Raw genomic sequence first — 23241 nt, forward strand, 5'->3', positions numbered from 1 at the left:
TGTAAAATATTATGTTGGATTCAGTCTGCAGCACTTTTATATTCAAATTATATGAAAGGGAAATACCAATTTAAGATTATCAGAGCCATGGAGAATCTCTTCTCTGTTTTACTGCTTCTTCTGGAAGTTAAAGAAGTTGCCCAGGACAAATGCAGAAGTTGAGAGGGAGTCGTTGGGCAAGCTGAGCAGTGTCGTACATTTACCCAGTTTGGCCAAAAGGTCTCAGAACAAATTGTATTGTTTTACCTTGTGTATGATGTTGAAGCTCACCGGCTACCCTTCTGGCCACATTATTCAGCTTCTGGTTTGCAAGTATCTTGCATATACATTGTTTGATGATGTCACTATACGAATGAACTAAGTCCACAGACAAGTTTTGGGTTTTGAGGTGATATGGATGGTTCTAGCACCTGCTGTCTGATTTGTGATGGCTCACACACAGGTCACTCGCCACCTGATGCAGCAGCCATCAAGTGATGTCTGTGCAGGTGTGGATTAGCCTTCCATTTGACAAAATCAGCAGCAGGCATTACTGACTCTCTAGGCCTTAGGTTTGCTTGCTGTCAGTTGCATCTGGTACAGCATGCTTAAAAGGAATAATGCTCTTGCTATAAAATAGCCCAAGGTGCCTGGTCAAATGCCTGAACATTCCAGAGAACATACCAGATTAGGGCTCATGTTTACATGAAGGATGACCAAAAGTGCTTGCTACCTTTGCAGAGATGTTTAAAAGTATGCGCCTGGCTTCTGTACAATTTATCATGTTTTAAAGAACTTTATATGAAGGCTTTTAAAGTTTATACCTTAAGAGTATGATTCAATCAAATAATTAATGTGCAATCTTATTTTGATATATTTAGTGTCAGCCTGCAGCCTGATTTGAGTTAAAGGTTGACTTGACCTTGGGTAAAAGATTAAATGAGAGCTGCTTGTTTGCAATGTTCCATTTTGCATTTGTTTGCAATGTTCCATTTGAAGACTGCAGGCTTATGCCCAGATAATCTGATCCAGCAAGGATCACCAACAACTCACGGAAACAGGCTTGTGCATATGGATTACGCTTCCAGAGACCCAGCGTGGTGTAGCGGCTAAGAGTGGTCATTTGGAGCAGTGGACTCTAATCTGGAGAACCGGATTTGATTCCCCACTTCTCCACGTGAAGCCAGCTGGGTGACCTTGGGCTAGTCACAGCTCTCAGAGTTCTCTCAGCTCCACCTACCTCACAGGGTGTCTGTTGTGGGGAGGAGAAGGGAAGGGGATTGTAAGCCAGTTCGATCCTTCCTTAAGTGATAGAGAAAGTTGGCATATAAAAACCAGCTCCCCTTCCTATTAGAGCTGTGCTTATGCAGCAAGGTGCTACTAGATAAACCCTGCACACACTTCACACTAAACTGACATCTGGTACTTTCAGTTCTTATAGTACTAATCATCTGTTCCTGGAGGGGGAACTAGATCCACCCAACAGGTGATCAGTGATGTGAAACAGCACTGATTGTCATCTCAGAGCTACGCTGCTTCTGAACTTGGAAGGTCCCTCAAGTTCCTGTGATTACAGTGGGGACACACAGGGTAGGGCCTTCTTCCTCTCTTTGCAGACTTCCCTGAAATATGTAACTGGCCACTGTTGAACAGGCTAAACGGACCTTTGGTCTGCTCCAGAAGAGTTTTTCATAGAATCATAGAGTTGGAAGGGACCACCAGGGTCATCAAGTCCAACCTCTGCACAATGCAGGAAATTCACAACTACCTTTGTGCAGTGGAACAGAATCACTGGATCTAGTAACAACATTGCAGGGGGATTTCTGGATTGAAATTGTAGTACATGGTTATTTAGTAGTTTTGGGAGGGACGCACATGGAGCAGCGTGGGAGGTAGGGGACACCCTCCTAGCCAGCCAGATCAGCTGAATCAACCCTGGCGATCAGTGGGGTGACAGATGTCACAGCCAGGTCGTCCTCACATCCTAACGGCAAAGAAAATAAGATCCAAGGTTTCTGAAGGAGTTATCAATTAAAACGGTGAGTTGGTATGTTTTGGTATCTGTTACTATATTTTAATCACTGATTTGTTTTATTTATATTGCTGTATTACTATGGTTTAGCTATTTGTGTGTATTACCTTTTGGCTGTATTACTATGGTTTAGCTATTTGTGACGGCCAACGACCATATACAGTACATTTTCTGGATTTCTAGTAGTAGGAAAATGTTAACATTAATACAAAATAATTAAGGAAAGCTGGAATTAATACTATTTCTGAACATATTTAAGAGTTTTTAAAAATGTGTACCAATGTTTTCTAATGTTCTACAACACTGGGGTGAATCCAGCTGTTCTGCTCAGCAAAGCCTTCCCCTAATTTAACAGTGCCATCCTGAGAGCACTTTCCTAGGAGTAAGGCCACTGAACAGGCCTGGGTAGGGGTCGTGACTAGTCTTGCTTAGGACTGTGGCTATTTCTCTAATGGAAGAACCACTTAAGCTGAAGGAAGGCTTCAAACACTGCAGATAGGCTGGATCCAGGGGCAGATTGGGGGGAACATTAGCTCCATGTCGGCGTCCCCAAGGAGGGAGGGGGTGCCTGCCCAGCCAGCCTAAACAAGAAGGTGGCTGGGTGGGGTGGCCCCATTCCACTGCGAGGCTGGAAGCCCTTTCCCGTTTCTCACTGTGGCTTGGATGGCCCTGGCGGGGGTGGCCCAGTGGGAATCAATCCCCTAGGCCATCAGTTTTCCAGGGCTCTTCCCAGCTGCCTTAATGGCCAATTCACCCAGTTTGGATATACCCCATTGTCTATTCTAGCAGGATAAGGCAGTTCTATGAAGTACATCCTGGAATGACATTGCTACTCTGCAAATCAACTTTTGGGCAAAAGTTCCATTAAATTAATTTGAGATGCTTTATAAGCAGAATGGTATTTTCTGATCCATCCTAACAGAACTGTTGAAAGATGTAACTGTTATAAATTTAAAATATATTAGAGTAGGTAAATAGATACTTAAGTTGCAGGGGCTCTTCCTTTGGCATGGAGCTCAGAATGAAATCAGATTAAGTTGGCCAAAATTGTCTATGGTTCTGAGACCTTTACAGGCCAATCTTGGCAGAGTTAGACATCTGACGTCTGTTGAAATGAATGGATTTAAGTATTGCTAATTCAGCATCAGATAGCAGTCCTAAAAGAATAAGTGGGGTATAAAGATGAGTAAGAAGAAAATGTAGAAAAAGGAAAACGGAGGTGCAGTTTGAGATAGAGAATCTGAGATCCCAAGTGAGTGAATACTCTAATCCAAGAACCAGGAACGTCTGTTTCTAGCAGATTCTACCAAGACAAAAAGCATTAATTGCCCCCTAATGAGAGCCGGTGTAGTGTAGGGGTTAAAGTGTCAGACTAAGAGTTGAGCAGCCCAAGTTCAAATCCCCACTCTGCCTTGGAAACGTGCTGGGTGACCTTGGGCCAGTCACACTCAGCCTCGGCCCTGGCAAGTATTTGGATGGGAGACTTCCAAGGAATATCAGGGGTGTGACAATGAGGCAAGGCAATGGCAAACCACCCCTGAATGTCTTGCCTTGTGACTTGACGGCAAAATAAAAAAAAAATGAGCGCATGTGTCAATAAATGAGGCATCATTTCCAGGCATGGTGGGAAAACCATTTTTCTAAATATTGTATTGGTTATCCTTTGCTAGTAAACTAATCTTGGATAATAACATTTTATTCATTGGAAATGTTTGTCTTTTGGGATAAATAAATAACACATTTCGCTGGAAATGTTTTGTTGCTTATTTTATGGTTTTGATACGGTAAACAACTTAGTGATAAAGAACTTGGAATTTTGAAGTATATTGTCTTCATGGTGTTTTTTTTTTAAAGCTATTTGGCAGAACCAGAAGAGTACTTCATGCTGTTTTATTTATTTAAATCTTTATACCCTACCTTTCCTCTTAGCTCAATGCAGCTTATGTAATAATGAAAACACTACAAATGTAAACAAAATAACCCCAAATATATCCCCCCACAAGCCTGCTAGGGCCTTTGATGGAATATGAGCAGCAAAAAACCCTCAAATTTTATAGCACCTGAACATCCCAACAAGGGAGCTCCCCTCACTTCTTCAGGCGGCCTGTTTCACAGAATGGCAGCCATGCTGGAAAATAAGAGTTTGTTTTTATACCCTGATTTTCTCTATCTTTAAGGAGTTTCAAACTGGCTTACAATTGCCTTCCCTTCCTCCCCCCACTTAGGCACCTTGTAAAGTAGGTGGGGCTGAGAGTTCGGAGAGAACTGTGACTAGCCTAAGGTCACCCAGCTGTCTTCATGTGTAGGAGTGGGGAAACCAACCCGGTTCACTAGATTAGAGTCTGCCGCTCATGTGGAGGAGTGGGGAACCAAACCCAGTTCTCCAGATTAGAGTCCACTGCTCTTAAGCACTACACTGCTCTGGCTGATGCCAGGTGGGGCACCCTAAGTAGGGGAACAGCTAATAACCTGAAGAATGTAGGTGGCACTCAGGAAAATATGGGAGGAGATGGTCCTTCAGATATGTGGGCCCCAGGCCATGAAGGGCTTCAAAGGTCATAACCAGCACCTTGAACTTGGCAGTCATTGCAGCTGTTCCAAAATGGCTACCTCCTGATAATAATCAGCTGCATTCTGGACCAGCTGCAGTTTCCGGGTTGTTTTTGAGTGTGTTACAGTCATCCAACTGCAAGGTTCCAGAATCATGAATCAACATGACCGTGTCGGCTTAGTCTAAGAATGGTGAACCAGATGCATCTAGTTGAAGGCCCTTTCATCCACTGCTCCATCTTGCTTTTTGAAAGCCAACTCCATCCAGAAGAAGTGGATCCAGCCCTTCTAGAACATGAACCTTTCCAGGTTCTGTCTGTATTCAACTTCAGCTTGTTCTGCGTTAGCCATCTGACCATGACCACAAAGCACTGGTTCAGAACCAAGACAACTGGAGGCTTGGATAATGAAATACAGAACTGGGTGTCATCTACAGGTTGATGGCACCCAACCCCAGAACACAGGACAATCTCATTCAGCAGCCTCAAATACACATTTAAGAGCATGGGTGAGAGAACAGAACTCTGTGACCCTACACAAGAGAAACAGTGGATTCTGTTCCTATGATGGAGCCTCTTTGTGTACAATCACTTGTATGAAACTTTTTATGAACAGTGGTATATGGAAATTATTTTTATCCTGATGTAATTTCTCATTGTAACTAATGTTTCAAGGTCTTTGTTCCAAATGCATTATAGATTTTAAATGATTGCAAACAAGGCTCTTCTGTCAATGCAGCCCTTTTAATTGCATAACATGGTTGTCCCTGTCTGTAGCATTTCTTATCAGTGTTCAGGACAGAATTGAGTCACATAGTTGCACAGTCTACAGTGGTGGGCTTTATTTAAATGGTTTCATTCTTAGAGTTCCTTTGCAGAGATTGCTTAGAACATGGTATTGACTTATTAGTTATACAAAAAGGGAACAATGGTTCTATTTCCAGCTGCACTTGCATTTTAAAGACCAGTGTCTTCATGCAGCGCAGGAAGCAAAAATACTAGGACAGATTTTGCTATCCTTCCAACCATAAACTTGCTTTATGTTGTCCAGAGGAATATGATGGGAAGGTCCAGGAACTGAGCAAATGAGACAAAAGTTTATTTATTTATTTATATTAAACTTATATCCCTCCCTCCCAGGCAATAAAGCTGGGCTCAGAGTGGCAGTAATTAACTGGAACTGATTTAAATAACGAAGTGGTGTTGGAGGAGAGTTTTACAGATTCCGTGGACCACCAAAAAGACAAATAAGTGGGTTCTACATCAAATCAAGCCTGAACTCTCTTGAGAAGCTAAAATGACTGAACTGAGGCTATTGCACTTCAGTCACATTATGAGAAGACCAGAGTCACTAGAGAAGAGAATGATGCTAGGAAAAGTTGAAGGAAGCAGGAAAAGAGGAAGACCCAACATGAGATTGATTGACTCAATAAAAGAAGCCATGGCCTTCAGTTTGTAAGACCTGAGGAAGGCTGTTAGTGATAAGATGTTTTGAAGGTTATTAATTCATCATCATCATCATTAATAATAAATTGATTATTGTAATGTATGACAATTCCAGTTATTCCAGTCTAAATCCATTGATTTCAGTGGGCTTAGACTGGAGTAACTCGGCATAGGGTTGCACTGTAAATATACTGCTCATAATGCTCAATTGTAAGGTTTAATGTTCTCAGCCTTTTGGCTAAGATCAAGTGTAATGTTCCAACGTTTACTATAATGCAAAAGATCTATGTCTTTGTATAACAGGTCCTGTCCCTTTGTTTCAGTACCTTCTGTTGTAAATGTGTTACAATTCCAAATTCAAAAATAAAAAGTTTAAAATGGAGAATACATGAAGTCTAACTAATAAAACCAGAAATTGATTTTAAAAGCAAAAAAGAAAAAAGCTACATGTCTCAAAATTGGTCACCAGCTTCAGAACAATATTGGGTGTTGCAATGCCAAGAATGAAGGTAATTGGAAACTCCTGGCCCAGATTAGGTTAAAAAACCCACCCCTAATGCTCTTTGCAATGGAACCTGTGGTTGATGGTTCATGGCAGGCATAACTCATCAGAAAATAAAGGTAGGCATGTGAAAGTGGCTATCAGCTTCATTGTGATTGTGGGAGTTGTAGTGCTCAATCTGAAGGGAATCAGAACATCCTGGCCTGGATAACATCTGGAACACACACACATGTGTTAAGTGCCGCCAAGTCGCTTCCAACTCATGGCGACCCTATGAATGAAAGTCCTCCAAAATGTCCTATCCCTTGCTCAGTTCTTGCAAATTGAGGGCTGTGGCTTTATCGAGTCAATCCCCACATACCCAGTTATTTGCAATGGAAGCTACAGTTGTCTGTCTGCGGCAGGCATAACTAATTAGAAAATAAAGTTAGGAGTCTCAAAATTGGCCAGCTGCTCCAGGTATCTGAAGAAGTGAGCTGTGGCTCACGAAAGCTCATACCCTGCCAGAAAATATTTTTGTTAGTCTTTAAGGTGCTACTGCCCTGACCTGGATGGCCCAGGCTAGCCTGATCTCGTCAGATCTTAGAAGCTAAGCAGGGTCGGCCCTGGTTAGTATTTGGACGGGAGACCAAGGAAGACCAGGGTTGCTGTGCAGAGGAAGGCACTGGCAAACCACCTCCGTTAGTCTTTTGCCATGAAAACCCCAAAAGGGGTCGCCATAAGTCGGCTGCGACTTGACGGCACTTCACACACACACACACACAAGATGTTACTGGACTCTTGCCCTTTTCTACTACTGCAGACAGACGCACACGGCTACCCACCGTGAATTATCCTCTAGTACAATAAGCACCTTGTCTCCTTGCAATCTTTACAAAAGCCCCGTATGGTAGACCAGTACTATTATCCTCCCATTACAGATACAGAAACGAGAGAGAACAAATTGCCTAAGGACCTCACGGGCAACACTGACTGGCCGCTTGGGTCACAAAAGCTCACACAACTACGCGCGAGGCGTGTAGCCCTTCATCAGGCTGAGCCGCTTGAAGGAGCCTGCGGCGCAACCCTGAAGCTCGCACACGGTTAGGTGACAGAAGTAAACGGGAGGAAGGAGAACCCCTCTCCCCATCCCTCAAACCCAGAACCGGCCACCAGCCCCTATCACTCCACTTCCTGCTTCTGACTTTCGCCTCAGTCACGTGGGCCCCAGCTCGGCCTCACTCTTCCGAGCCGCGGGTGACCAATCGGAGCGCCGGTCTCCAGTCAGTCCTTCTAAACCTCGCTATTTCCCCGCCCCCTCCCCCCCACCCCGTCCGTGTAGGTGTCGGCGCGAGCTCTGCGGAGGAATCAAGGCGGCGAGAGAGCGCGCCGTCGCGCGCCAGTGAGTAGCTTTGGTAGGGGAGGACAGTTCGCCAACCGCCGTCCCCGAGAGGCTTTCAAAAGGGGCCCCGATAGAACGGGGGGGGGCGGCGGGCTGGTCCCTGGGGGCGGGGCTTAAGCCAGAGGAGAAGGCCACGGAACGGCCCGTGTGGTGATGAGGGGAGGCCGCCTGGGAGTCCCTGTGGGAACTCTTCCCTCCTCGGTTTCCCGCCTCCTTTCCCTTTCCGGCCGCTAGACGAGCCCTGGGCCCCGGCCGCCTTCCCCAGGCCCGGCTCCTCTTCCGTGCCCGAAGCAGGCTGGGGACGCCGGCCTCTTCCTGGCTGCTTCCGCGCGTCGAGGAGATCCTTGCAAACGGGGCGGAGAGTGTTGCCGTGTAAGGTTTCAGGCAGGGGGGCGCCTGTGAACATCATAACACCGCAAGAAGAGCCCTGCTGGGTCAGGCCAGCGGTCCATCTAGTCCAGCATCCTGTTCTCACGCAGAGGGTTGCCAACCTCCAGGTGGGGGCTGAAGACCTCCCAGAATTACATTTCATCTCCAGGTGATATCGATCAGGTCCCTCCGTTGGGTAAATAACTGCTTAGGAGGGTAGACTTTGGTGTCATATCCCCCGGTTCCGCCCCCAAATCTCCAGGTATTTCCCAAGTGGGAGTCGGCAACCCTATATTTCTCTGAAGTACCAACCTCAAGACATCTGTCTGATGTCTTCCCCTAGTGATAGCTCCTGGCACTGATTTTCAGCAGCTTACTGCCTCCGAATATGGAGGTTCACTGTGATGTGGGCTGAGCAGGTGTTTAGTTGCTTGTATAGGAATCTGCTTGCTGTTCTCACTTTTATCTGTGAGATTTGTATGTAATTTTTCTTGCATGGTATTTTCAGTGGTCAGGCCAGTGTGCTGCAGTGGTTAGAATGTTGGACTTGGGAGACCCGGATTTGAATTCCCACACTGCCGTGGAAGCTTGCTGGGTGACCTTGGACCAGCCAAACACTCTTAACCTACCTTACAGGGTTGTTATAAGTATAAAATAGAGGAGAGGAGAACAATGTAAGCCCCTTTGGATCCCCATTGCAGGGAAAAGTGGAGTGTAAGTGAAGTTAGTAAATAAAATACACTGTCCTCCTCCAATATGGAGATGTACTAAAATTCTAATTGTTTCTCTTCCTATCCAGATAATCCAGCATCAATGCAGCCAAGCAGGAGGCGCAAAATAGAATGGGACAGCTCCTCTGTTAGCTCACCCACCAAGTATTTGAAGCTCACCAAAGAAGGACCACCTCATCCTTCCTCTAACAGCAGCTTGGCCAGCAGCAAGACAGCTGTGTTCAGAAAGACTCAGATCTTGTATTCTCCAGAACCTTCTTATAAAGAGTTCTCAAGAACTTCATTCGCTGTGGGAGATTCTTCCTCTGATGACTTTGAGACAGATGACAAAATTGACAATGTGACTAAGGAGAGCCTGAGTTGTTCCTTTTCCAGAGAAGTGCATCTTGTAAAACATCCTGCTTGTGAAATGTCCAAGAAAACTAATTCCTGTCAGGAATCTTTGAAACATGAGGTATGTAAATGACAATCAAACAATGAATGTGTGGTAGCTCATTGAGAAATCTCTAAAATGACAAAAAGCCATAAGTACTAGGGTAGGTTTTCCCTTTTTGGAGAACAATTGAAATGCTCTAGAATTTGTTAATCTATATCCTTTCATCTAGTATGGCTGTTACCTTCTGCATTTTGTATTTGGCAATTAAATGAACTTTCTCACAGTAGATTCTGTTCCTGGGAAGAACGCCTGTTTGATTTGAACAGACAGGTGCTTCTCTTGGGACCATTTTGAAGTAACTTGTAACTCAGTATACTAATAACCAATTAAATATTGTCGCTGGGAACTAAATGTCTCCATGAACGTTGCCTAGGCCGGGGAGAGCAGGGTAGAAATTTAATTAAATAATAAATACCAGCCTACTAGAAAATCACAGTGCTGCTTTATTGCCAAAATATGACATTATGTGGTAGCTTATTGTAGAAGTCTACAAACTACTGCCCTTTTGCTAATGGTGCATGGAAGAGATTGCCAGCTGCGTAGCCAACCACATGGAGATCCTGTCTGATTTGTGTATGCTTACACTGTTGTTGTTGTTGTTTTCTGTTCAGGTTAAACAAGATGCTTGCAGTGATGAAGGCCGAAACAATGCTCACAACACTGCAAGCAAAGATGCATCAAAGGATGCAAGGACTGAATATGGCCGGAAGAGAATGGAGAACCGGGGAGCTGCACTAATATACCAAAGAGCTCTGCTAGGTGCGTTAGGGAAAGCACTAACAACCAAACGAGATGTAGCTTCTCCAAATGGAATTCAAGTGAACAGTCTTCGTCACAGAAAAGAAGCTTTTGGACCAGGGGACAACTTGAGATGTCACTCTGCACATGGAGAAGATCCCAGTTGTAGGAAAACGACACAAAAAGAACAAAAAGATCCCAGTTGTAAGAAACCTACACAAAAGGAACAAATTAATATCTGTATCCAGCAGGATAAAAAGGACTCTGAGTCAGATGGTAGCTCAAGGCATGTGTCTGTAGTTTCAAGATCAGAAAAAGAAACAGAATTTAAACTGGAACCCAGTTTTCAGAAAGCTAGTGTAAGAGAAGAAAAGGATAGTTCTAACCGCAGTGGAAAAGAGGATGCCAGACCAGGATTCAGCTCAAGGCATGCCCCAAGAACGTTGAGACTTGAAGAGGAACCAGAACTTACACAAGAACTGAAAAGCCAGAACATTGCAGCAAAAGAGGACATCAGTACCTCTGTTGGACAAAATAGAAAAAAACTTCGTAGATTCAGCAGCAGTTCTAAAGATGTGGCTCACTTTTCAAGACTTGAAGGAGAGCAAAAACATAAGCAAGCATCAAACAAACAAAGTAAAATTGATGGAGAAACTGATTGCACCAGGCTGAGTAAAAAAGAATCTTGTAGACCTGAAAACAACTCAAGACGTGTCTCTGAAGGTTCAAGACATGGAGGCAAAGAAATGTTCAAGCCTGAGAGCAGTAGTCAGAAAGCTACTGCTGAAGAATCTAATGTTTGCACAAAGCAGAAAAATGTGACAACAGAACAGTGTACTTCCCCCAGTTCCATTGACACACACAGTAAAACTAAAAGCCAGTTTGAGAATTTCCAGAGGACAGTTCTTGTTGAACCTTCTTCAAAACTTGCGTTTGTGGATGAACGTGATTCTGAAGTAAACCTAAAGGTGAGTCTTTGAGATGTGGAATGTGTGAGTATTAAGTGCTGCCAAATGGCTTATGACTTATGGCAACGGTATGAATTAATGACCTCTAAAATGTCTTATCGTTAACAGCCTTTCTCAGATCTTGCAGACTTAGGGCTATGGCTTCTGTCAGTCCATCTCATGTTTTTCTGCTGCTTTTAATGTTTCCAAGCATTATTGTATTTTCTGGTGACTCAAAGGATGATAGCCTCAGTTTAGTCATTTTAGCTTCTAAGGAGAGTTCTTCAAATATGTCTTAAAGATTTTAGCAATTTCCTTGAATTCTTTTTTCCCACCTTATTGTCAACTTACATTTTTTTGGCCAGCATCTGTTCTCGTCTGTTTGCCTCAGGTAGGAAAATCTTCCACTTCTTGAATGAAGCCTTTTTTTGCCTTTTACAGCTTCATTGACCTGGGCCTTTAACCATGCAGGAATCCTTTTAGACTTGGTGGTGCCTTTCCTAACTTGAGATATGCCTTCTATCTGGGTCTCAATTAGTGTTTTAAATATTTTCTAAGCTTCCTAGAGACATTTGATTCTCTTGATTCTCCATTTTAACTTAATTCTGACAAGTCCTCTCATTTGTGTAAAGTAAGGAATGTAACGAGAGCCCTGCTGGATCAGACCAGTGGTACATCTAGTCCAGTGATCTTTTCCACACAGTGACCAATCAGTTACCGTGGAGGTCCAAAATACAGGCCAAGGCCTGATGTTGCTTCCTAGGACTGGTATTCAGAGGTTTGCTGCCTCTCAATATGGAGGTTCCCTTTAGTCACTATGGCTGGTAGCCATCGTTGGACCTGTTCCCCCATGAGTCTGTTCCTTCTTTTGAAGTTAGATGTGACTGTTTGGGACTTTGGGGGCAACTTTCCATTGGCATGAATCCTGAACATAACAGCATTGAGGTCACTGTTCCCAATTGGTGCAACATCTGCATTTTGCACCAGATCTTGAGCCCAACTCAGAACCAAGTCTGGTGGGCTCTGTGACCAACTGTTCCAATGCATAGTTGTTTATGGTTTCTGGGAACCTTATTTCTACAGCATGACTTGAGCACGTATTTGCCCAATCAGTGTGAGGGTAGTTGAAGTCATTCAGTATTACAATATTTTCCAGTTTTGTCATCTCAGTCATTTCCTTCTCCATCTTAGTATCTGCCTCATGGTTTTGATCCATCACTCACCTGGTCAAAACCATGAGGCAGATATCAAGATACATAAAGTTGCAGGAATAACCCTTAGGGCCTGGTTCCTCTACCAGTAGGGATTCTGTGGGGGAGTCATCCCTCCGAGGGTTTTCTGCTGTATTTGAGAATGCCTTCTTTGATATAGAGAGTAGCACTATCCCCAGTATGTCTCTTCCTGCCCTGTCTGTAGAGCAGTGGTTCTCAACCTGGGGGTCGGGACCCCCAAGGGGGTCGCGAAGTGTTTTCTGGGGGGTCGCCACCACTGTCCTGGGACAGCCCCCATCCCGGGCTGTCCAGGACTAACCCAGACGCCCTGTAACCCTGATCCGTCCCCGAGGGCAGGGAAGACCCCAAGCAGAGAGGTGAGGAACTGGCCGACCAACAGCCAGAAAGAGCCGAGCTGTAGAGACGCGGCGGCGTGCCACCGCACACCAGCTGTAGCCCCGCTGCCCAGCTGAGAGGCGGGTGGGCCAGCCCTGGGCGCGGTCGCACCTGCGCCGGGCGGATGATGCGGCAGGATGTGTGGGAGGCTGAGGAAGCTCCCCTGGCTCGGCCAGTTCAGGTCTCGGAGGAGAAGAGGGTGGTCTCCCTTGAGGCTGCTACAGCCACATTGTTTTTACTTTTAGCCACGCTCGGGTGGGGCAGGAGCTTCAGCCTGGAATCCAAGTGCGCATGTCTGTAGTGTGGCTTCGCTTTTCTGCCCTGAGTCATCAGTTCCGCTCTGCCCTGAGTCATCAGTTCCGCTCTGGCAAGGCCAAGGGGGAGCGAGTCGAGGTGCATGCGCAGTTCGGGATTTCCCCCTCGAGCGCGCAGGTTCAGTGAGGCGCAGAAGGAGCGGTGACTGGCGGAGGGGAGAAAAAGGCACGAAAAGTCCGAGTGGGATAAGCGGCCCTCAGCTCTTTCCTGGCCCTTCGCTCTCGTGAGGTGATTAAACGGAGCTCCGCTTTGAGGGATAACTGCAGTTCTGTGCACAAGCAGTGTCCCAGTCACAAGAGAGGGGGTTTCCTCGCGAGAGCCCCGGCCTGCTTGGAAGAGTTTTTGGGGAGAGAGGGGAGGACAAGGAACGCAGTGAATGCTCAGAGGCACTCTTTCCTCCGTTCCAGGAAAGGTTGCCGCGCCACACAGTCACAGTCGCTGCGCAACAGGTGGTAGTACTGTTTGCTTGTTTGTTTTAAACTTTAAAATTTAAAGTAATTATGGATACCCTGGACTGCCAAAAAAAAGTGTTTTCTTTATCATATTGAAAATGTCATAACTGTATCCCACAGATTTTCACCATTCCACCAAGTTTCTGATATACCCATTATATCTAAATTATCATTTAGCACTAAACACTCCAGTTCCCCTATCTTGGCTTGGAGACATCTTACATTAGCATGTAAACGCACATTCCTCTTTTTCTTCTCCAAGGATCCCTGCCTCATTTGGCACTGAGGTTTCCTCACACAGCCCTGCTTCATTGCCCTGATCTCATTTTGAAGTTCCAGCCTGCTCCCACCAATATTACCTCAAGTGTTTACTTCTTTGTACTATATGGATAAGTGGTCCTGAACTAGAATTAGTTTAAAAGCTGTTCTGCCACCTTTTTTATAGTAAGCCCCGGTGGCCTGCTTCCCTTTCAGTTCAAACAAAGCCTGTCTCTATTGCAGAGATTTGACTTGTCCCAGAAAGTTACCCTGTGCCTAACAAATCTAAACTCCTTCCAGCTCTACTTTCTCATCCACACATTGAGGCTCCTAATCTTCACCATCCATGCGGAACTGGTAGCAATTCTGAGAGCTCTGCCTTTGAGGTTGTCGGGAAATCTTTCCCATAATTCCTTACAATTCAATGTTAGATGGGCACTGTTGCTGTGTAGTCAAGGTAAAGCACAAAAAAACCAGACACTTCCTAATTTCTGTCCTTCTGGAACAGAATTGTTTCTTTGCAATACATGTAAAATATGTTTGACTGTATCAAACAGTGTATTTTACCTCATTAATTTTCGTTCAGGGATGACTGCCCCCTTCTGTACTGTCCAGCCTGCTTGCTAAGATTCTCCTCACAAGACCTGCTCGACATGAGGCAGGTCGCAGCCACAGTTTTGAGTGGAGGCTTTTTTCAGTGGAGACACCTTGCCCATGAATACCCTCCCTCTCGATGCTTGATTGGCACCTACTCTGCGTAAGATTGCTTTGTAAAGAGACTAAAGCTACACCCTTAGAAGGATGCTTAGGGTTGCACTGATAGGCACCAGGCCAAAACGTTTCTTTTGACCTAGGCTTTTAACTAAGGGGTTTGATCTCTTAACATTGTTTTGTGAAATCTGTTTCTAGTCTGAGAACTGTTGAGGATCATTTGGGCTGCTAAATGTTTTGGGTTCTGGGGTTTTAATTATTAATTTGAACAATTTTGTTTTTTAGTTTGTGAGCAGTCTTGAGTAGGCCTTCGATGAGGCAGCGTATACTTTGTCCAAATAAGTATGGAGTTTAATTATAGTGTTTTCCCACTGACTCTTCTTCCTCTGTACCCATCCACCTCCCCTCATGTAAATTCTCATAAGGGGAGAACCGCATATGCCTCTCAGCTCCTTGGAGGAAGGAGAGGATAGAAATGTCATAGACATCAATTCTCTGAAGTCAACACATGCCAGTAAAATTACTTAAAAAAGACCCTGTAATCAGGTGTTAGAAAAGCAAGTTGACTTAAGTCTCAAAATGTTTATTTCCTGGTTATTCTGTCTTGTTGCTGTGCAGTGTACAAAGCAAGGAAAAGAGTCTTTAGATGGAAGTGACTGGTCTGATATGGAGGATGCAGAACCGACGGTCACCTTCTCACAAGTGGACTCAATCCAAAACCACAGTCCTTCTGAAGCAAAGGACACTTCATCTCTGGCAACAGAGGTAGTCATGTATCCTCCTCACCTGTACAGTCACAAGATGAGTGACTATGCCAAATATTGGACAAAGACCCCTGAGCCAGCACCTTGCAGACCTTTTTCAAGCCCCTGTGAGGATACTTCATTTGGTAGTTCATATTCCAGTCAGATCTGTGACATTTCTTTAGATACCTCGACTCCTATTTCATCAAAGACCTCAAAGGATAAAGAATCTTCGTTGGAAGATGTGTGTGGTAAGCCACGTTCGCTCAGCTCTTCACTGGTCTGTGAGAAGAAACATAGACGGCGAAGTGTGGAAATGGAATCGTACGTTCCTATTTTCTCCACACCCAGTAAATCAGACTCATTTGCTACTAACCGTGAAAGGCAGGATTTGCCTGATCACCTGCCCAGATATTTAGAAGAAGGATTTATTGACACCCACTGCCACCTGGACATGTTGTATTCAAAAATGGCTTTTAGGGGCACCTTTTCTAAATTTAGAAAGACTTACGATAGCACCTTTCCTGAAGAATTTGAAGGCTGCATAGCTGACTTTTGTGATCCTCGTACCTTGAATAACTTCTTATGGGAAGATTTATTAAAGGAAGACATGGTTTGGGGGGCATTTGGCTGTCATCCACACTTTGCACGCTATTACTCAGATCTTCATGAAAGAAATCTCTTGCAGGCAATGAGGCACCCCAAAGCTATTGCCTTTGGAGAAATTGGACTGGATTACTCTTACAAATGTAGTACTGAAGTCCCAACACAACATAAGGTAAAAGGCTTCTCATTCTTTTGAGGCTATTGTCTCTTGAACGTGAAACTGTCTTTTATTGGGGAAGAGATGCTGTAGCTTTGTAAAAAATTAGTTATGGAGAAGTCATGTAGCTAGCTAGTTAGGATTATTAACTTTTGTTTAGGAAAATGCCTTGTGATACCACTGCTAAAAGTATCCTGCAGTGCACACAGGAAGAATGAGTGGGTTGCTAAATAATTTTTGGATGGCTGTAGAATTTTTTGCTTAGGTTTGTGATGCTATCTTGGCCATCAGTATTGTTTACTCAGACTGGCAGTGACTCTCCAAGATCTTTAATAGAGGTCTTTTACATCACTACTGTCTGATCCCTTTTTCACTGGAGATGATGGGGATAACTTGGAACTTTCTTCATGTCCCTCAAATGCTCTACCACTGCTATGGTTCCTCCACAGATCTTTTGGTGTTGGAGAAATATGTTCAAATTTGAGCATTTGAGTTAATCTGGCTGCCATAATTTGAACCTATTGAAATTTCCAAATGTAGGCCTGTGTATAACGTATTGCATAATCTTGTTTAGATGTTGCAAGAGCATGGATAATTTTCCTCCATCTGCCCAGGAGAGTTGGTTGGTATATCAGTCTAAATTGGTATATCAGTCTAAATTGGTATATCAGTCTAAACTACTGAAAGTCACTGCATGCCGTAGAAGATACTTGAACCTGCAAGATGAGAGCCAGATGAAAAACTACCTCCTAGCTGCAGACTTTTAAAGGGGAGTTGCAACCCATCCAGAGCAGGCTAAATACAACCTTCCAGTAGCATTGAACTACTTGTCAACAGTAAACCTGGTTTCATTGGTCTTCACAATTATCTGTCCTCCAGTCTATTATCAGTTCTTGGTGTCTGTTCAGCATTTCCACTGCCACTGCTGATTCACATGTAAAATACAAATACAGCCAAGTGTCACCAGTGGTGTGAGTCTTCATTTTAGTCCAAGGGTATGGATGATGGCAGTGGAGAGAAGGCGGCATGGTATAGCCTGATCTCGTCAGACCTCAGAAGCTAGGCTAGGTCAGTACTTAAGGATGGGAGACCACCAGGGAAGACTCTGCAGAGGAAGGCACTGGCAAACTACTTCTGTTTCTCAGTTGCCAGGAAAGCCCCTTGCTGGAGTTGCCATAAATTGGCTGCGACTTGATGACAATTTACACACATACATGGATGAGGGCCCATGATAACAGCAGTCTTACAGGTGCTAAGTAAATACGGGTCTGGTGAATGCCTTCTGAGAATTCTGTGTAAGCAGTTTTGAATTCCATGATGGCATCCCTGGCCCTAAGAGTGTGTGGCTGTCCTCGACTAGAGCCAGGGCTTTTTCGGCCCTGGCTCCGACCTGGTGGAATGCTCTGCCTGGTAACATCAGGATCCTGCAGGACCTTAAGGAGTTCTACGGGGCCTATAAGACAGCTTTCCCACTAGGTCTACAACTGAGGACAGCTGCGGGTATCATCTTTACTGGCCTCTCTACCCTTCCCCCCTTCTCATATGGCTCTCACAGTATAATTGGGATTTTGAGTGCCATCTTATTGTTTGGTTTTTTTAGGTATTCTATTGTTGATTTTTTTATTACCAATTATTATTGTATGTTTTTAACTGATGTTACCCGCCCTGAGCTGGCTTGCTGGAGAGGGAGGGCTACAAATTTGAAAAATAAATGTATAAATAAATACAAGAAAACTAGGACATAAAGGCAGTAAATAAATTGCTAGACTATTACTTTATCTAGCAGTTTCATGTAGCTGCTGATATCACGGGGCACAGTGTAGAACCATGTGGAACACCATAGCTCAAGTCCCTTACCATCACTTTTGGGAACCCATCATCCATTTTGGAGCACCAGAGGTCAGTGATTTCTGCCCCCACCCAAGGTCAAGCAGTCCAAAAGTGCCAAAGCCAGATTGGAAGCAAGATTTTTTTTGGTGCCACATTTTAGAGTGGGCTATGGAACAAATGTGCTGAGAGTGGAATATTCCTTCTGCCTCTCCTATGTACAATGCAAACTGGGCAGCTCAGTCAGTTTACTACTTCAGTGCAACCGTTTTTTGAAATCAATGGAATCTGCTGCTAGAGAGTTTTTGAGAATGGACTGTATGGTAGTGGTATAAATGGTAATAGCTGGACTTGGTGTTAGAATTACAGACACACACCATCCTTTGTTCTCAGGGCAGCTCTAATGGCATCTAAAGATGTACTTTCTTAATTCAGGTATTTGAAAGGCAGCTGGATTTAGCTGTATCCTTAAGGAAGCCATTGGTAATTCATTGCAGAGATGCTGATGATGATCTGCTGCACATCATGAAGAAATGTGTACCGAAAGACTACAAAATACACAGGTTAGTATACTAAATGCTAAGTTCCTCAGTTCTGTCATGGTTTTTAAAGTACTTTAAGGATAAAGGTCTTTCTGCGTGACTATGATTGCATCATTGCTCAGGTTTATACTTACAGGGATACCAAGACTCTGGAAAGGTTTGGGGAATCTATTAAAATGACCCGCCCCTGGAGCCAGGTGGATCCGAATGGCTTTCTGATGGCTTTAGGGGATTTGGTTGGTGCTCCTGTTGATGCCCTGGTTGACCTCTGGAATTAGGAAATTAACTTGATGGTTGACGTGATCACTCCCCAGTGCCATTTATCAAGTGTTAGAGCCCAGGTAGCCCCTTGGTTTACTGAGGAGCTGTGAGCAATGAAAAGACAAGGGAGACTGTTAGAGCAACAGCAGAGGACGTCTTGGGACGAATCCGGTAAGATTCAGTGATGAATCAGGCAAAAGCTCATTTTAAAGCGTACTATGTGGTGGTCAGGGTGGCAAAGAAACAACACCTTTCTGCCACCGTTGCGTCTGCACAATGTAAACTTGAGCTCTTGTGGGTGGTGAGAGGCCCCTGCTTGGCAGTAAATGTCAGCAGATATAGAGGAAACATTAATGACTTACGGATTTTAAGGGCTTAAAGAAGATTGTTGTCTCCTGGCTCTTGAGCTTATAAGAGCAATACAGCTTTTCTTTGTCGTTAGAATTATGTCCCTGTGCCCTTCTAATGGCTAGACAGCATGAAATAGCAAGGGTAGATCAGATACAGTGCTATTAGTTTTCTCTATTAAAATTTCTTTCTTTGCACTAGGCCCAAGATAAGTAAAAGTGATATCCAGCGGTACTTAATGGATGACATTGCACTGAAAATAGATTCTCTAAAAATGGCCACTCTGAATTAAACCACCTATTTAATTTTTTACTATAATTCTAAAATCATCAATAGCTAAAATTAAGACAATATGAATACTTGGAAAATCTCAGCATCACTGAAGCCAGATTTTGAAATTCCTTATGTAAAGAATCAGAATATAGTTGGCATTTCACAATCTCATTTTATCCACTCTTAATGGAGTGGGTTTTTTAAAGTGCAGGGGGTGGAAAGCACTGTACGGCAGCTAGATATTTACTTTTTCCTTGCAGTATTGCCTTTAGCGTAGCCTGCATTATTGCTTTTCTGCTGCTCTCTGGTTTTATTATGCTGCAGAAAAACCATCATTTTCTCTTCTCCCTTAGGCATTGCTTTACTGGTAGATACAATGTTATAGAACCATTGCTGGACTATTTCCCAAACCTGACCGTTGGATTCACTGCATTGCTGACCTATCCATCGGCAAATGAGGCTAGAGAAACTGTTAAAAAAATACCTATAAGCAGAATAGTAGTAGAAACAGATGCGCCTTATTTCCTTCCCAGGCAGGTACGTTAATTCTTGGAGTTTTTTCCCTTCTTTTTAATTTTTTCTTCTGTTTGTTTTATAGTGCACAAATAGAAGCCCTTTCCTTTTCTTATGTGTAGTATAAAAAGAACACTAGATGTACCAGTATGCGAAAGCTACTTCTTTAAGTGTTGAGACAATTCAGTTCTGTTTGAAGGTTTTGGGATTGAATGGGATGTATAATACAAGTAGCAAATATAAAACAACAATCACACAACTAACTTCTCTTATACACTTCTACTCATTTGAGTTTAATTGCTATGGGGTGTTCTGCGAATCTGTGGTTTAATGCATCCAAAAAGGTTAAATGAAATTCGTGGAGAACTAATAATACAGCTGTACTGTGTGCAGTTGCAGTGTTATGCCACTTACTCTGTTAGCAGGTTGCATTCAGGTCTTTGCATGTGACAGGTGTCCTAGAGATGTGCCAAAAATGAAATGGGGTGATACAGGTATAGCAGTAAAGTGAAAATAACAGTGGAATCTCAGGTAACAGTGGTGGGAGGAAGAAGCTTGCTGGGATTGGGAAGTGGGGCCATAGTGGCCATATAACCTTGATTAGAGGATGGAGCCCTTTGGGATGAAAGAGAAACTGGGAAAGCTTAAAGGCTTCAGGTAAGTGGAATCTATTGAACTGAGACCGATAGTTACCAGTTGTATACCAGTCTCTTGCTATAAGGAAGATGTTGGGGAAATGAGAGATAATATATCCTAGCCACTTTAAAAGAGAGATCCTTGTAAGGAATAGGGAAAATTAACCTACCCTTGCAAATTCTCCCCTTCCCCCTCTTTCATAGAGGGTGACAAAACTCTTTATTTGTTCATTAATACAGTTGCTTCACTAACCAAGATGCTGCAATAATCAAGTTATTGATTTTCTGAATGTTAGAAGCTGGCAGTAAATCAAAGCGGATAGCTAAATCAGTTAGCAACTGCTCTTTTTTTCATTTGTATTTTCTTCAGTATGTCTGTTAAAATTGCCCACAATGTATATAGTGCAAGGTGAGGGAATTCTTTATTACGTTAATTCTGAATTGTAGTTCTAACCCTGAATTGCATAGAATAAAGTAACTGATGTGACTTCTAATGCTTCTGGTTTTTGTTTAGGTTCCGAAAAGCGTGTGTCAGTATTCACACCCAGGAGTTGCTCTGCACACAGTGAGAGAACTTGCCCGCCTCAAGGAAGTGCCATTATCCATTATGTTGGCTATTCTAAAACGAAACACACAAAAAATATACGACTTATAGGAAAGTGCAAGAAAGCGTGGAAAAGAACTGCTGAATTAATGCTGCTTTGAAGTTATAGAGTCTCTTTAAGTGATTATTTTGTAACGCGAATAGGTATTTGGGGTTCACAGTGCTGCTGATAAGCCTGGGCCTATTGAGAACGTCTGAAAGGAGTCAGGTATCAAGTGCTTAGAAGAAAAAGGTCACACCTTGATCTTGTTTGTTGTCTTAAGGTGCCTTATTGTTGATTTTAGTCAGAAGTGACTTTCCTTTTAATTTACTCAACCTTGGAGGCGACAAAGAACACAGTATTAGCTTTTTAATGTTTGTTTCACTTTATCCTTTTATGGTCATGTTCCAAGTTCATCGCATAGGACAGACCCAGGTATGGGTGATGTAGAGAGCAGAGCTTAGCCTGTTCACAAAAGAAACAGTGCTTTTAAATCATAAAGACCATGTTGGAGTGTTTGTCTTGGAGCAGACCGTCAGGTCATCGCCATAGTGCGCCTCCTTTGTTGTTCATCCAATTAAAACACCTTTTCACCTGCTAGTGTGTATATAGCAGTATCCTCCAAGGAGTAATGAAGTGCATTTCCTGTGTATGATAGCTGAAATTCGGTTCATATGTGTAAGCACAATGGCTCTTCTCCGACACTGGTGGAAAAGTGTGGCAAAATTTCATTTTTTTTAAGAACTGAGATTGTGGATACTGTTTAAGAAGTTAATGGTGGAAGACACTGTGATGGAGGAAAACCAGATGCATGGAAATTCCATGTAGAAACCATGGCTAAAATTTTAGTTTGTTTTAATTACGCCAGTTTTAACCTCTTCAATGGACTTTATTTGATAAGGGGAATTACTCCATTTTTTATATAATTGCTTTTAAATATTATTTGGACTTTAAAAAGTTTATTTGTAAATGTATTTTTATATAAGTATTGGTACAAGTTGATTATACAATTGACTCCTGTCAGTGAGGAGGCTAATTAAAATCTTATAGTCATTAATGTTGAAAACAAGTGGTGTTCTCCAGCTTTCTGGTGCCTTCAACCCAGGAATTCCACAGTATATGCAAAAGTTCTTCCTGTAAGTACTTTCATTCCCATTGTTAAAAGTATTTTCCAGTGTTTGTGGAGATGGAAATAGCATTTCAAACAACCTTTTTCTTTGTGTATATGCTGGAACGATAATAAAACCATGCTCCATATGTTTAGACATAACCAGCTGACAGTTTTGTACTCTTTATAAAAATTAAAGAAAGAGTCAGGTCATTTCATACCATTAAGCTTCGCTCTCCCATAGCGGAAGTGTGCATCATCTTATCTTTGCAAAGAACTGAAAATTTCTCTGTTTCTTTTGTAGTTGCATTCTGATGCCTGTGATCCTGTCTCTAGCTGGCAGTGAAAAGCTCCATCTGCTTATGTGGTACCCCTTTATTGTATCTCAGCCCTTGTCTTCCTCAACATCCACATTTTTTTTCCTTTGACAAGGAACATGCACGCACTTCACTGCTTCATTATATACTTTGCTTGCATCTAGTTTCACATACTTCCCAATCTGCAGTGCTAAGCTAGCACAAAATTGGCAGTCTTTTTCTTATGAAACCATAGCATGTGGCAAAAATGACAATTGTTTTTAACTTCCAGGCTCCAAGCTCTTTTTGGCCAGATGATCCCCCTTTTTAAAAAAAAGTCTTATGAAGAAATGCACAAGACATATTTTAATAAGTTACCAAAACATTTCTTGCATTCTGAAATTGGGGCATTTATTAGGCTACACTGCAAAATTTGAAGCAGTTTAATTTGGCTTGTGAAATTTTACTTGTAAAGATGTGAGGCTAGCATCTTGATTTTCACTTTTTTTCTTGGTTTTCTGAAAAGATCAAGAGGGAAGTAGTTAGCTTTTATTTCATGTTCATATATCCAGGGAAGTTGATGTGTTGACTCTATAAACATTTTTGAATGGTTTTGCTTCCTAAAAGCACAAATAGTATAATACATAAAACAAAGTTGACGTTATCTTTAATTTCTGTTACGTGGATGTGGTGCCTACCTATAGAAACCATAACATCAAAGAGGCTAGACAAGTTATTTCAGTACAGATTTTTGACCTGAAATTGGTTCTCAGTTTTCCTTTTTAAAATTGCTATAACTTATCCCTTATACTATAGGTAGATTCCCAGAAAATTTAAGACATAAGCAGTTTCAGGAAGCATATTAATAGGAGAAAAGGTGAGCTTAATATGTGCA

General features: G+C 43.0%; 1 protein-coding gene across 1 annotated transcript; it reads left to right on the forward strand.

The window, feature by feature from the left end:
* The first annotated feature begins 7875 nt into the window (after window positions 1-7875).
* Window positions 7876-21013, forward strand: TATDN2 (TatD DNase domain containing 2). Its single transcript, XM_056852703.1, has 7 exons — window positions 7876-7902; window positions 9058-9443; window positions 10037-11131; window positions 15072-15974; window positions 18222-18349; window positions 19564-19747; window positions 20873-21013. Exons 2-7 carry the CDS (start codon window positions 9072-9074, stop codon window positions 21011-21013), a joined length of 2823 nt encoding a protein of 940 aa, XP_056708681.1. The 5' UTR covers window positions 7876-7902; window positions 9058-9071.
* Window positions 21014-23241: the final 2228 nt, after the last annotated feature.

Source organism: Euleptes europaea, chromosome 1, assembly GCF_029931775.1.
Source record: "Euleptes europaea isolate rEulEur1 chromosome 1, rEulEur1.hap1, whole genome shotgun sequence".
Lineage (NCBI taxonomy): Eukaryota > Metazoa > Chordata > Lepidosauria > Squamata > Sphaerodactylidae > Euleptes > Euleptes europaea.

Bases quoted from the DNA above. Each gene is read 5' to 3' on its own strand.
- TATDN2 (XM_056852703.1), top strand. From the start codon at position 9,072: ATGCAGCCAAGCAGGAGGCGCAAAATAGAATGGGACAGCTCCTCTGTT. The intron at 9,444-10,036 runs GTATGTAAATGA...TTTTCTGTTCAG, and splicing joins AGGAATCTTTGAAACATGAG to GTTAAACAAGATGCTTGCAG. The intron at 19,748-20,872 runs GTACGTTAATTC...GTTTTTGTTTAG, and splicing joins CTTATTTCCTTCCCAGGCAG to GTTCCGAAAAGCGTGTGTCA.